At 44.7% G+C, this 14,201-nt stretch overlaps 2 protein-coding genes across 5 annotated transcripts in view; one reads left to right on the top strand and one right to left on the bottom strand.

Moving 5' to 3' along the window:
* Positions 1–1,322: 1,322 nt before the first annotated feature.
* snx21 (sorting nexin family member 21) lies at positions 1,323–11,693 on the bottom strand. Of its 2 annotated transcripts, none has more exons than XM_030734611.1 (6): positions 11,523–11,693; positions 7,439–7,761; positions 6,386–6,591; positions 6,031–6,172; positions 5,752–5,917; positions 1,323–5,369 (listed from the first exon to the last, which is right to left on the bottom strand). In XM_030734611.1, exons 2-6 carry the CDS (start codon positions 7,728–7,730, stop codon positions 4,865–4,867), a joined length of 1,311 nt encoding a protein of 436 aa, XP_030590471.1. In that variant the 5' UTR covers positions 7,731–7,761; positions 11,523–11,693; the 3' UTR covers positions 1,323–4,864. The 2 variants fall into 2 exon arrangements, with proteins under 2 accessions (XP_030590471.1, XP_030590472.1); XM_030734612.1 differs by lacking the exon at positions 11,523–11,693 and adding an exon at positions 9,345–10,314.
* Positions 11,694–12,724: 1,031 nt separating this feature from the next.
* LOC115782449 (deoxyribonuclease-1-like) overlaps positions 12,725–14,201 on the top strand; it is a 28,808-nt gene continuing 27,331 nt past the window's right edge. For 2 of the 3 annotated variants that reach the window (XM_030732617.1, XM_030732620.1), the window contains exon 1: positions 13,837–13,940. The gene's annotated coding sequence lies outside the window, so the exon portion shown is untranslated. Of the gene's footprint in view, positions 12,741–13,836; positions 13,941–14,201 lie in introns of those variants that run through there. The other variant, XM_030732618.1, reaches the window with a different exon arrangement.

Consider the following 14,201-nt stretch of genomic DNA (forward strand, 5'->3'; position numbering starts at 1 on the left):
AAATTTTTTACTTTGTGAATGAAATTAAGTCTGCTGTGTCAGCGTTCTGCATTTATGTCCCCGGTTCTGATCCAAAACAAATGTATCATGAAGAAAATCTACTGTAGGATCCCAACATCTGAGCACACATTAAAAATATCCATTGTAAAAAATCCTGAGTTCAAATCTGTGGGAGAATTACACATCTGCATAAGCATAACTTGAAACCCTATTTTGGTCCAAGTCAGCAAACTAGTGGCCACTAAATTTAAATAACTGAAGTGGTATCAGTAGGATGAGCACCGAGTGATGAAAGTGAAGGACTTTGTTAAAACTCTCTTTTTGAAGTGTGAGGATTAAAAACACGACACACTGATATGTAAAATAGGCTCTGCTGTTTCCAGGTCAGGCATAAATATGAGCCGAGCTGAAAATCTGCTGAGAAATCCAGAAACTTCTCATGGCTTTGTGGGCAGACCTACGACTCCTCAAACATGCAGCGGGAGACGCAGCTAACCCCGTGATACATTTCCTGAAAGGAGCGCCGGTTTAGCCATGGCCCTGCTTTCAGGGGAAGCTCCTGGATTTACCCATCAGAGGCATGTTTGACTAAATCAACCTGCAGCCGCTGTTCACCTGTTTACTGTCGGTGCCTCATTTCCCAGACAAACTGCTGACTGTGCAGAATTGGAAGAAACATGAACTGAGTGAATATCCATAAGACAGATTTTTATCCTGACCAAAGAGAGGCTTCATCAGTGCCAGAACATGGTTTCTAAGGGTGAAGACTCCATCCTTCAGAGACTTGCTCCACCCTCTGTGCCACCTCCCTGCAGGCCTGCTCTGATTTGTTGTGCAGTGCTGCTCGTTCGTTTCCCCGCCTTATGTAGCATCCTTGTTTCCAGCCACTCAGCAGTTTGGTCTGAAGCACTAATCTGAGGGAGAGGAGCTGGCTGAGCGTCTTTGACTTGGCAGCACATCAGCTGTGTGGATGGCTGTTTAGTTTTCATCGCCTCAAACCTCTCCTTTGGAAGTTCTGTTGTTCAGGTTTTCCATGTGTTAAACGGTATCCTGTCTTTTTAAGTTAAACTGAGTCACCTGACCTCAGCCCCCCCTCCTGAACATTTGTGGGTGCCCGTAGAGACTGACAAAGCTAAACACGTGCTACATGATGAGAAGCTCTTTGGAAATATGTCACATTACATTTGGTTAGTCAAAAAAAAATAGAAAGGAGATCAGCCACAGTAACTAAACAACGTAGCTCATAATAAAATATATAAATAAGAACTCAAAGATCAGCACCAGTGCAGTTTCAGAGCATCTTTATACAAAAAGACACAATATATAATAAAAAATCTTTATTATAATTTTATACAACTCCCAAATGTCTGATATTCACCTTCACATTTTACTGTAACAAAGTTGCCACGTGATCGTCACAGCTCTCATCTTAGTATCTGCAAAGATGCAAACATGAAGGGAAACAATGGTGTGATCGGCAGCTTGTAACAAATGTTTTCATAAAATAAACTTATATGTGAGGAAAATATTTATGAATTTATGTAGAAAGAATAAGCAGCAAGTGTCCAAGATTAAGGCAGCCGGGCTACTTTAGCATGTAGGGTGTGCGCTCACATTCCCAGCAGGTCACCTCTGCACACATGAGCACAAGATTTCTGCCTGTGTTGTTGCACTTGCGTGAAGAAGGAGGAAGAAGACACTGAAAACATCACATGTGACACATCAAACCCCAAACTGCATTTTCGAACCACTACAAACATCTCTGAAGTAAAGCTTTAGCCCAAATAACACCCCTAAAGTCAAAGCTATAACTGACTTCAAGCACAAGCTCACTTAGAAAAGTGGACACGTTTCAGACTCAGGTCTGTAAAATCTGTAACTGCAGATTTTCACATTTTATACACTTAACAGCTCAGATGATGTTTTTTAACTTCCACAGCAGTCTTTGCTCATACTGCACTCTGTAAACTGTACTCGGGTTATAAAACACAAAGTTCAGACTTTCTGTCCAAAATCTGTGGTGCTCCTGGTGATGGAGTTTCATATTTTTTGCACAGACGGGCTTTATAAGGTAAATAAAATCATCTCTGTTATTAACAGGCAGCTGGTAGTAAATTTAAGCCTTGTGGGTATGAAATGAAGAGCTGCAGAGGCTCAGAGGGGCCACAGGAGAGGAAAATATGCTCCACAGAAAAATGACATTTCACTGAGACGGCGTCCAAAGCGATCAGCTGTTAGACCAGCAGAGAGGAAAACTCTGAGGCGCTCACATCATGCAAACCCTTTTTTTCTTACTGTCATGTTTAATCAAAGAGTACATCAGCTGCCAGCGGCACCACCTAGTTTCAAAAGGAGGCGCTGATACCAAAGGACACCTTGTGCATATTTCTGTGACACCAGCATCATCTGACAGGAGTACGTAACAGTCGGGATGAGAACGCATCGATCCACTTTGATCCCCTGTGGTTACCTTCGTGTATCTGCATGAAACCAGACGAGGTTAGGCAGCAGGTTTGACAGCTTCTACGTCACGGTCACAGCTGACACGGCTGTCACTGAGCGACAAACTGTGTGCACTCACCAGCATAATGTCTCCGGTATACACTCTGCCCCTCTGGGGGCCTCTGCCTCTACTTTCAGTATAAAGGGAGCTGAAGAGGTGGAGGTGCTCATCCACTGATCACAGGGATGGCAGGAAGTGCTACACAGATACAGGCATTTAGCAGATAACATCAGAGACTGAAAGTAAGAAGCAGCAAGGCTGAATATAAGATAACTCTGCATAATACTGAACGTGTATAGTGCTCATGCAGCAGCTCCACAGTCATGCCACTGAATGGAGGACATTTGAAAAATCAGTAGCTTTTCTACATGATGACGTGAGCACAGTAAGTGCATAAATCTGGACGTGTGCATAGTGTCTACCCTTCAATCCCAAAATCACTGCGCTGCTCCGTTTCTCTCTGAAATCCATCACCGTGCTGAGAACTTTGCTCAGTCCCTCATTATTAATCACTTGTTTTCCTCTCTATCCATCAGTTCTGCCTGACATTTTTCCTGCTGATGTAAATCCAGCCCCTCGCATCTATTTTTGTCCCTCCTGTAGCCATCCACTCGAGCCAGTCTCCACAGTAACCGCATCCACGTAAAAACACGCAGTTTATGGCTGCAGATTTTACCTTGAGTGACTGTGAAGCACTGAGTGCTGTGTGGGGTGTGCTGTGCAGCAGGAGGAGAGTGTTTGCTGCTCCTGTGGATAAACAGCGTTTCTCATTTAATGCCTCTTTAACTGCTGAATATGTGACGCAGGTGGAAACGGTGCAGGTGTAGAGTCGAACTCGTGCAGCTCAGTCGCTTTGCTCCTCAGGTTTGAAATGAACTCTTTGTCACAAAGATGTAAATAATACACAAACACAGTGATGAGAGCTTTAAAAAGGTGCAGCCTCACATACAGAAACAGATCAGCATCACTGCGAGTCGGGATTGTCTCACTGCTGAACTGAGCTCCAGCTCACATTAACCGCCTTTAAAGCTGCTCTGTGGCGTTCCTGCCTGTCCTGTGTGATCTGCACGTGATCGTTTCTCCTCTCTCTGCTCTCAGCCTCGCCGTGATGCACCGAGTGGAGCAGGCAGACACCGCTCAATCAAATTATATTAATCACAGTGACGACAGCACACTGTGTTACAATGCAATCAGTCTTTTGGTGAGAAATGTTTAAAGTTTTATAACTTCTAGTGTGTAAAACTCCACAGAGCACCTTTGACCTGTTATGTGAGGCTTGTGATTGCATCGTCCAGAAGATTCAAGGCATACGAGTCTTTAATAACGGAGTCTCTGCATCCCACGCCGGATGTTCCCTTTTAAATGCTTTCAACATGTAATACTGTTAAATAGCAGTAAACCTTTAGTAGGAATTCAGAGGATTTTTAAAACTACAGTTTTCTCCTCAGTCACAGATTTATGAACCCTGTGTTTCCTCTGCTTCTTGAAGCTTTGTTCCTGATCTGTACTCCCCACATTTCAGCGAAATGTCCGTGCGAGTTAATTGATTTAAAGCAGAATAACAGATGATCTTTTTAGGAATACTGTGAGGAGCCACAGGTAAGAATAAAACCCTCCTGATCTGAAGCATCAGAGCTGAACGAGTTCAAGGCTTTGAAAGTAGGACTGAACCGCTGGCTGATGCTCAGGTACGCAGAGAATTACAGCCTCTGTTAGAGGGAAGAAAAACTGAGATCCTGAACTGGCCGGGTTTCAGGTTTCAGACCGGGTCACACTGAAGTCCAACACTTCAGTCAACTGTCAGCTAAAACCTAAATATGTCATTCAGTCTACTCAGTTCATTCATTAAACATTTTTGTAATCGTGCTTCTGCGCCTGTTCTTGCATTAATTACATTAATATCCCTTTTTTAAAAGTAGTTTTTTTCTACACATGATCTTTTTTTATTTCTGTCCTGAAACCGAGCAGCAGCTATGAGGCCGAACAGTGAAAGCGGCAACAGCTGCAGGTCCTCTCACTGCCTCCACAGGTGAGTCCCTCCCACAGACCCCCGCATTAAACTTCACAGCACGTTTCATTCGTGAAACTAGTTTCCCTTTCATAACTCTGTTCCTGCAATAAATGATAGAAAATCATAGAATTTAAACCTTTTCTTAAAATATTATTTTTGACTCTACTTGGCTTTTTTCTCTAAATTATATTTTGCTCCTGAAAATATTGACTTTATTATTGCAATATATTTCTAAAACAATAATTTTATTACTACAAAACTTTTTTCAAAACATTCAGCTATTATTTTGAAAATCTCTGCTCTGTTTCCCCTGCAGTGGCTCTAACGCTCGGGTCGTCCCATACCAGCTTCTAGCCCTCGCCCCCGCTGTCCTGCAGGTTGTGTTTGACCAGAAACTCTTTGATGGTTGGATGATTGTCTAGCCCCACCCACCGCTCCTCCAGATGCTGCAGAAGCTCCTCCCACTGTCGCTTGTCTCTCCCCGTCTGCCACGATAGCCGAACCATCACTCGTAACAGCGGCAACAGCAGGGGGTGTGGCCTGTCGATGTGAAGACGTGATAGGTTGGTCTGTTGGAGGGGCTCATTGTCCGGTGGGAGGGGCTTATCTTCTGTGTTAGTCTGAGTTTCGGTGGGGGTCAGAACACGCAGGGCGTGGTCACAGTGATCGCGAGCCTCCTCCAGCTGGTCCACCTCCTGGAAACAGCACAACAGTCCCACCAGGGTGAAGAACCAATGGGAGGAGGTTGGAGGAGGGGCCTGAGCCTGGTTGTCATAGTAACTTGCCCAGCCCAGTTTGTGTTGCAGTCTCTTGGCGTTGAGCAGTGGACCCAAGGCCTCCTGGTAACGTCCCGCCCTCAACCAATCAAGACAAAGTGAACAGTGAGACACTCACACTGGCACAGCTGGAGCCATGAGGTTCAATTTCATAAAAATACTACCAGCTGCCAGCGCCCCCCCTCAGCAGCATCTCTGAATCCCCTGGAAGTGCAAGTTCTAGACCAGGTCTCAGTAGATCTTAATGGGGGTGCAACATGACCCCCAGTGACTTTGTTCACCATAGAAATTCAAAAGCAAATCACATGATCGTGGGAGCCACAAAGATTTCTAGCTCTCTTGCAGAAGTTTGTGTTTACTTTGATGAGTGGGTGATGTAACCATATCTGAATTTTGGTATTTTTATAGTTCAAATTTTTTCTACTAACTGATTTGTGTAGATAGCGGTTTATATGAGTTACCTGATAAGCAGCTGTCCAGTCTGCAGGTCAGTAAAGTAGAAGAACTGACGGACACACAGCGCCCCCCGCAGGGCTTGCAGAGAACACAGGTGAGACAGGTACTGTTCAAACGCCCGGCTCCGCTTAGCGATCGTCTCCGCGGTGAAATTCCTCCTCAGTTTTTTTCCTGTGGCGGTTAAAAGCAAATGTGGTAACTTTTTATTGTACAGGGGGAAGACATTTTAACCACAGCAACACCCATGGCATCAAGTTCAGCCAGACTACATGACATCTACTCACGTGGGAAACAGACACGCTCCATGTGCTCGCCGTGGTTACGGCGGAGAGTGGCGTGGAGGCGTTGGAAGTCAGAGTACCGGCGCGTGATGATGGCAGGAGTCTTATCGCTGCCGCCAGACTGGATCACGTGGATTGTGTACAGCTAGAGCGAGACGGAGGCGAGAACATTTCATTTGATACTTCGTTTCCTCGTACATGTTGCCTGTACACTTGTAACTCCATGATGTGCATCCGTGGACAGTCTCGACACCCTGAAGGTACAATCTGATACACGTTGGTGTATTTTTCATGTCTTTAGCCTATAATTTAAAGGCCTTTCACGACTTTTTAAAACCTTGAGTGTTTGCCAACTCACCACATATTTTGAGGAGCCGTCCTGCACCACGCTGGCATCGGTCACCTCGAACAGCAAGCTGTCCGTCTGCCGTCTCACGGAGGGGGCGGGGCTACCTCCGCTGAGTCCGCGCAGGCTCCTCCAGCTCTCCTGAAGCTGCCGAGTCAGCAGGGAGGAGGAGGAAGAGGAGGAGTGGCCGACTGGGGAAACACCCACAGGACTGGTGTCTACAAAAGACAGGTCGGAAGAGCAGGGTCATGTGACCAGGGACTGTGATATGCCATGGTTTCCTCCTCCTGCTAGGCCTAAACCGATGGAGATAAGCGCTGGTGGAGTTTTTATTATTCACATGTATCCTGGAACCATTAAGCTGTGTGATATTAGAATATTGTTTCTGTTAATTGTTTTTAGCTATAAAACAGCTCCAAAGTGTTTGCAGAACTATAAATGAAAACCTGAAGTTGGTATCAGTGCACGTACATTCAGCATAAATGACGGGCTACAAGGTTGAGAGTTGTGTACTCTCTCGTTGGCTTGGCCTACATTATTTTCTGTTGTATTTGAAATGAGATATAAACTCTCTCACACTTTTTTAGTAGAATCCCTGAATGCTTCTCTCATAAGTATTTGATCCAAGCAAAAACACTGATGAATAATCATTCAGCTCATTTCTGTCTGTATTGTGTTGAAGAGATCAGATCAACTGATGCTGACGTAGGGTCAGGCTGTACTTCAGTGTAATACCAGTTTGTACCAGGTGCGGGCGACATAGCCTCAAAATTCTATCATGATATTCCAAGGAATATTTGATGATGATATTTAATGATAACTAAAGTAACCTGCACAATACTGACACGTAATAAAACATCTTCCCATGTGGCGTGATCACCGCTGCCCCCTGGTGGTGAAAGATTCAGCTACGTTGTGCAGAGGGTAACTGCAGAAAATCCTTTAAAAGTTCCAGCTTTGGAAGTGTGAACAACTGAAGCTGAGTTTCTTTATCAGACAAACACAAATCAGAAGGTAAAACGTTCTTGAGGTTGTTGGAGCTAAATGAGCAGAAAACCACCTCACCTGTGCTGCTGGGGCCGTCCTCCATCGATTCTCCCAGGAAGTCAGAGTCGCTGTCCTGCCCCGACCCCTCGCCCTCAGCTCCGTCCTCCAGCCCTCCGACTCCCCCCTCGAAACACAGTGTCCCTCCGAGCCGATCCGTCACACACTCCTCATCCTCCGCCAGCTCTGCCTCCCAGCGATCCTCGTTAAACTCCTCTTCTTCCTGTCCACCACTCTCTTCCTGCGCAGGTCCCAACCCCTGACCATCTTTAAACAGCGAGCGCTTCAGGCGGTCCAGCAGCCGAGATGCCATGATGCCGCCAGGCCACCACAGGGGGAGGAGGCTAAAGAAACAGGTCATTACACAGTTTATTTATTACTTATTAATGTGCCGTTTTATAGTACAAACCAGATTCCAAAAAAGTTGGGACACTAAACAAATTGTGAATAAAAACTGAATGCAATGATGTGGAGGTGCCAACATCTAATATTTTATTAATAGAACACAAATCACAGATCAAAAGTTTAAACTGAGAGAATGTATCATTTTAAGGGAAAAATATGTTGTTTCAAAATTAAATGGCATCAACAAATCCCAAAAAAATCATTGCATTCAGTTTTTATTCACAATTTGTTTAGTGTCCCAACTTTTTTGGAATCCGGTTTGTATTATTTAAAGGGTCCTTTGTTTTTTAAACTGTTTGACTGACATTTTATTTGATTATACTGTTTGTGAGCAGACAGCCACACAACATCCAGTCCAGGTACAAAGGCTGGGATTCCTCCTGATTCTCCCAAAATTGTGCAAAATTCATGTGTGAACGTGGCTTTGCCCTGCACATATTCCAAAAGCATGGCTCTGTAGTAAACTGCATGAAAATGATCACGAGATACTTCTGGACCCCACAGATGACTCCTGATTACAACAGAAGCTCAAACTCTCAGTGTCGGGTGAATGTAAACAGCCTGCATCATTTTTATTAATGCAAATATTCAAATACATTATGGTTCAGTTATTAAAAATTAAATGTAAAAAATAATTTTTCTCTTTTCTATGAGTTGTACTTTTGGAAATGAAATGAAATTAAATAAATAAATGTTTTTTTTACAGGATTAGTAAAACAGTTCATATCTGTAAAAGAACACAACAGAGGAGGCCCTGAAACTGCCGAGCAGCTGAAACCCTGAAGCGAGAAAGCAAAAACATTTCAGTTCGGCTCCCAAACCCGCACAGAGACGAGGGGATGTGCTCCTCTCGTTTGACCCTAACCCTTCTTATTTTACAAAAAAACTTCAGCTTCAACATCTAAGATGCTGTTTCTGCTTTGCGATTCCTTCCATTCTGTGTCTGGGACTGTGCATTAGGACCACAGGAAACAACAATTCACCCACTTTTAGAATCCAGGTCACTGAGAAACTATTTGAGCTCTGCAGACTCACTGATCCACATGTGAAACAAACCAGGCTGAGAGCAGGCTGCTGAGCTGGCTCCAGTTACAGAGCTGGCAGCTCCTCTCAATGGAAATCATGTCACACATTAATAATGCAGCCACTTGCTAAGTCAGCCTGCAGCCAGGAAGAAGCAGCACACAGCGAGGTTTCGGCCTGCTGAACTTCCTCAGGATCCCTCGCTCACGGATTCCGCATTTTCAACACATCCGATGACTCAGTTCAGAAATACGGGGCGTCGTGCCAGAGCTGCAGAGCTGAACCACTGGAGGGTTAAATGTCGGGGGGTTGGTTGATGGTAAATTGGTGATTAAATAAAAAATGTCAACCACCCAGAACAGTGAGGAAAACAATAATTAAGCTAAAATAAGACCAAAAACAACACACACACACACAGAACAGTATTTAAGAACCAGGCTGGTTCTTAAATACTGTTCAACACTCAGAAGCAGACATGGGCAAAAATATTAATGCTCACATTAGTTTTTTTCATGTTGACACTTGTTTTGAACTGTCCTCAGGTCTGCCCCAGGACCTCCTCCCAGTTGGACATGCCCAAAACATCTCACCTAGGAAGCATCCAGGAGGCATCCGGACCAGATCCCCAAACCACCTCAACTGGGTCCTTCTGATGTACTTGTACGTGACAGTGGGAAGGAAAAACTCCCTTTTAAGAACCAGGCTCAGGGAGGGGCAGTCATCTGCCATCAGCCGGGGGTTCTGGTCACTCCCCACAGCGACCAGTAAATCAGCAGGTTCACCACAACAGAACTGTGCAGCATCAGCAACACAGCAGCTGCACCGGTCTGTCTGTCAGTCTCTGCTTCCCTCACTCAAGTCGAGACACATAAACTTCCCCACTTCAGGTAGCAACTCATTCCCAACCCGAAGTGGGCACTCCACCCTTTTCCACCAGCCACACACTTGGAGGTACTATCATCCCACTTTCGGTACAACCTGGAAGTCACTGCCCAATGAAGTCAACAGAGCCACATCATCTACAAGATCCTGAGACCACTGAGCCGGAAACCCTTCACTCCATGGCTGTGCCAAGAAATTCCATCCATAAAAATCATGAGCGTAACTGATGACTAAGGGCAGCCCCAGCAAAGTCCAGCACCCACCCAAAGTACGTGGGACATGATCCAATGCTTTCTCCAAATTCACAGAGCACATGCAGACTGGCTGTTCCTCCTGAATCTGAGGTTCAACCAACAGATGGGATCTCCTCTCCAGACCTGAATGGTGTCAAACTGGTTCACGGGATAAACAATCCAAGTACACCTTTTCACACTGAATGAGCCGTCCATTCATAAAACAGCTGTCGAACAGCCTGAGATAGAGTGTCTCAGTATTTCCACAAACATATTTATAGCTCACAGTGGATCGCAGTGAAAGCCCTCCCTTTGCTCACTAAACAATAGTATTTTATGCCTTGATGATTCAGTTTAGCTAGATCTAAAAATACTTTTAAATATCCATATAGTATTTCCATATAATAATGCTAACACAGCGCCAACTGTAAAGCGTTTTATCTGAGCCATCCATCGGGCTGGAAGGCACCCTGCGGCGGCCGCGTCGCTGCATTAGACCCGAAGAAAAGTTTCAATCATCCGTTTTCAGATTTGAGCTGTGGTGTGTTTATGTTCATCGGGAATAAACAGTTTCAGCAAGAATTGTAAAAGAACAGAACTAAGCACAAAGTTACAGTCATGGTCACTAGATTATAAAATGTCACATAAAAAGTCTAGTTTGTTACAATCACATAATCTGCTGACAAGCTGCACACTGAAAACGTCTGAATGAGTTTAACAAGTTTTTGTCCATTTTGGTTTATGCCTAAATTTATTTCAAACCACCAAAATAAGTAAAAAAAAAAAACAGCATTAATCTGCTGAGGTGGCAGCCAGCAGCTCAGCTGGGAGCTGGTCAAAGGTCAAAGGACAACAATGACTCCGAAATATTTTCCCCTGTTGTTCACTCTTCAAACATGGCCCAAAATAAAACCTTATGAGTACAAGAAATATATTATCAACCTATACATTTTAATTTGGCTTTTGGTTTGAGGAACGCAGTTTTATTGTTTAATTTCTGTCATGTTTTATTGCATTATTAAACCTTTCTACTTCTTTCATTCTTACTGTTTTCTGGGACTGGATAATAAAATGAATCAATTATAATACGTTTTAAAAATATTAAGAAGAAGGAGAGTTTACGTGACGTTATTGAAAGTATCAGATAATAATTATTTAGTTAACACACCACAATAACGTTAAATACAGCAGTATGCATCAGTAATGATAAAAGTGTTTGTGTGGAGGCTCACACGGGCGGTAGTGTAACGTCGGGAAACCGGCGGACAGCTTCGCTTTTCGGAGGTTTCAAAGTTCCTGAGCATCAGACGCTAAACCCGTTTGGTTAGCTAGCGCTCCGGAGGCTGGGCGGACTCATCCGCGCCTGAACTCCCACAGCTCCGCTTAATCTATGCGAGCCTCGTGGATTAAAAGTATAAGCCTCCACCCTCCAGTTTAAAGCTGACAGTCCTGTTTTTGATTACATCCACAGGGCTGTGGCGCTAACGGCTAACCAGCTAACGAGCTACCCTCAAAACTTTGTTTACACTCCGGAGCGGCTCCTGGAGCTCCGCGGGACTCACCGCACTCTCCCCGCTCCTCTTACTCCATACCAGCCCCCTTACTGTACACTTTAAAGCCCCACGGGTCGGGATCTGGGAGCCGGACTGTCCTGTCGGGGTCTTTGGGCTCCACACGCACATACTGGCTGTCTGTATCCTTACTCCCGAAGCGGTCCACTGCAGGAGGAGGGTTGGGTGTCCCACGGCGACCATATAAGGACATGCACTGCTCAGCTCCGACCAGCAGAGGGGGCTAAATACTCACTGTGGGACCAAGAACCCGGCAACAGGGGCCACGTTGGAAGTCCCAGCGGTGTTGCACTAAACTCTGGGCACTATGCAATAGCATCCTCATTTTACAAAAAGAATTTCATCCATCCATTTTCTTCCGCTTACCAATTCTAGGTCATGGGGGGGGGGGGGGGGGGGGGGGGGGCGGATCTTATTCCAGCTGCCATAGGGCAAAAGGCAGGATACACCCTGGACAGGTCACCAGTCTGTTGCAGGGCTAACACAGAGCGACAGACAGCCATTCACACTCAAGCCCAGGACCTTCTTGCTGTGACGCAGCAATTCTAACCACAGCACTGCCTCCAAACATAACAAAGAGCCTTAAAAAAGAGGAACAGCATGTAGTTCATGCAAAGCATTACACAGAGAGAGGAGGAAGATTTGAATTGGCCAATCAAATGATAGCATTCAAATTAGTCAGCTCACTAAATGTCAGTGGCTTGTGCCTGCGTAGGTGCACCAGCAGTGAGCTATCATGGAGCCCTGTGTGACCAGAGAAACCTGTGTAAAAATTTCACTGCTGTTCAGAAAAAGCCTATAACTTCAGAACCAAAGATCACATCAAAGTGCTTTTAAAACATGAGAGAGTCACGAGACGTTGCTCTACATATCTGTGGTGGTTTTATGTTCCTAGTATTGAAAGTGTGGTCACACAAGTGAGATGACAAAGAGGCTGTTTCTGCTTTTTTCCAAAAGTCCTCAATGAAAATATAATGGGACTCCATGGGGCACTTAGACAGCTCTCCTCTCACTCTAATGGCTCAGATCAATCTGTTGGCTTTAAGGATGACGTAGTTTGAAAGAAGCCAAATTTTCTTCCAATTTTGAGGTAAAATGATGGCTGCAGATTGAATATTTTGGGCTCAATGGGCTCACCAACGAGCAAGAATGGTGTAACAGTGACAAAATTTGCATAATTCAAAAAGTATGCTGGGCCCACCTGAACAGGTAGATAGACAGACAGACAGATAGAGAAGAAGCTGCTGGCCAGCCACCACTAAGCGGTGGCTAACGAGGAGCAGAAAGCCACAGCTGTGATAGATGTGGCACTCCCAGTGGGCAGAAATATGGAGAGCACATTTGTAGAGGTAAAGTACAAAGTGTCTCAGTGGTGACTGGAGTATATGTAGATTTCCTGCAGCAACTGTTGTGGCTGAGCAGCCCAGTTTCCAACCTCCAATCTCATTGTACATCCTGTATAATAAAGGCATTCTATTCTATTCTATTCTATTGAGAGCAGCGGTCTCTGCAAGTGTAGTCCAGGCCCATGACTGCAAGTGCTGAGTGCGCTCCCTCGTCTCCTCCCACAGGTCCTCCTCAGCGGCATGCCTCTGTGCACACCAGCCTAAAGCCATCAGGTAAATGTGGATTTGGTGCAAGTGGAGTAACAGGATCTAATTGTGTTGCTCAACACTGTCTCACAGCTATTATAGTCCAGTCTGAATATGCGCCACAAAAACACAGGATTTCATAATCACACATGGTCCGTCACACTTTTATAAACTACTGCAGAAGCTCTGATGAGGAAACACTCATGAATATATTTAATGTTACTGTAAAAATTGGTTCAAATATATGGAGATCACATGTTTAACTAATCTCTGATTATAATTGAATCTGCGTCAGTTTGTTTCACAGCCAAACTAAATCCTTTCACGTCATTTTGTCTGGACTTTTTAAAAGTGCTTATTTGAATGAGAGTAATATTTGTAACTTTTTTTTTTACATTGTTATGGGAATAAAAAAAGACTGGGACCATCACTGCATACAAAAAAAACAAAAAAACAAAAATCCGATTTCATCAGATCTGTGGTCCATACCTGCTGACGGGTCGCAGCTGACAGGTAGGCTTATTGATCATGTGACATAAAATTGTTCACGACTTGTTCCCGCTCTCACCTGACAGGAAGTGATGAGATCATCTGTGTTTTGACGTCAATAAATAAATAAATAAATCCCATCCTTACCACAGGCCCTGAATGCTACATTTTGGAGGGCGTTGCCAACCTGCTACAAAGAGGAAGGTGCTGCAAGGTAGGAGGAGTGTAAGTTCTCACTTGCGGCAGGTCGAGACCCTCCACCCAGCAGGCGACGATCAGAGTTTCAGCAGCAGACACACACAGTAAATATCTCGGCTCACCTGAACAGGTAAGTAAAAACAGCAGCAGATCCAGTAACTTTACTGGGACCAGACCAGTACGAGTGACCAAGTCTGTTTATGTGTGAGCGCTTAAAATTAGAGGAAGTGGTCGTGAGTGTGTGAGCGTGAGACCCCGGTGAGGTGTGTCACAAACTCTGCCAGAGTTGCGTTTTCATGCCTGTGTGAGGTCAGTGTTCCTGTTTCAGGTCTGCGTTCAGATCAGAAACTCTTAAATCCCTTTAAATTTTCTCTTTGCTGCTCATAAAATC

The sequence above is a fragment of the Archocentrus centrarchus genome, chromosome 7 (assembly GCF_007364275.1).
Source record: "Archocentrus centrarchus isolate MPI-CPG fArcCen1 chromosome 7, fArcCen1, whole genome shotgun sequence".
NCBI classification, from domain to species: domain Eukaryota; kingdom Metazoa; phylum Chordata; class Actinopteri; order Cichliformes; family Cichlidae; genus Archocentrus; species Archocentrus centrarchus.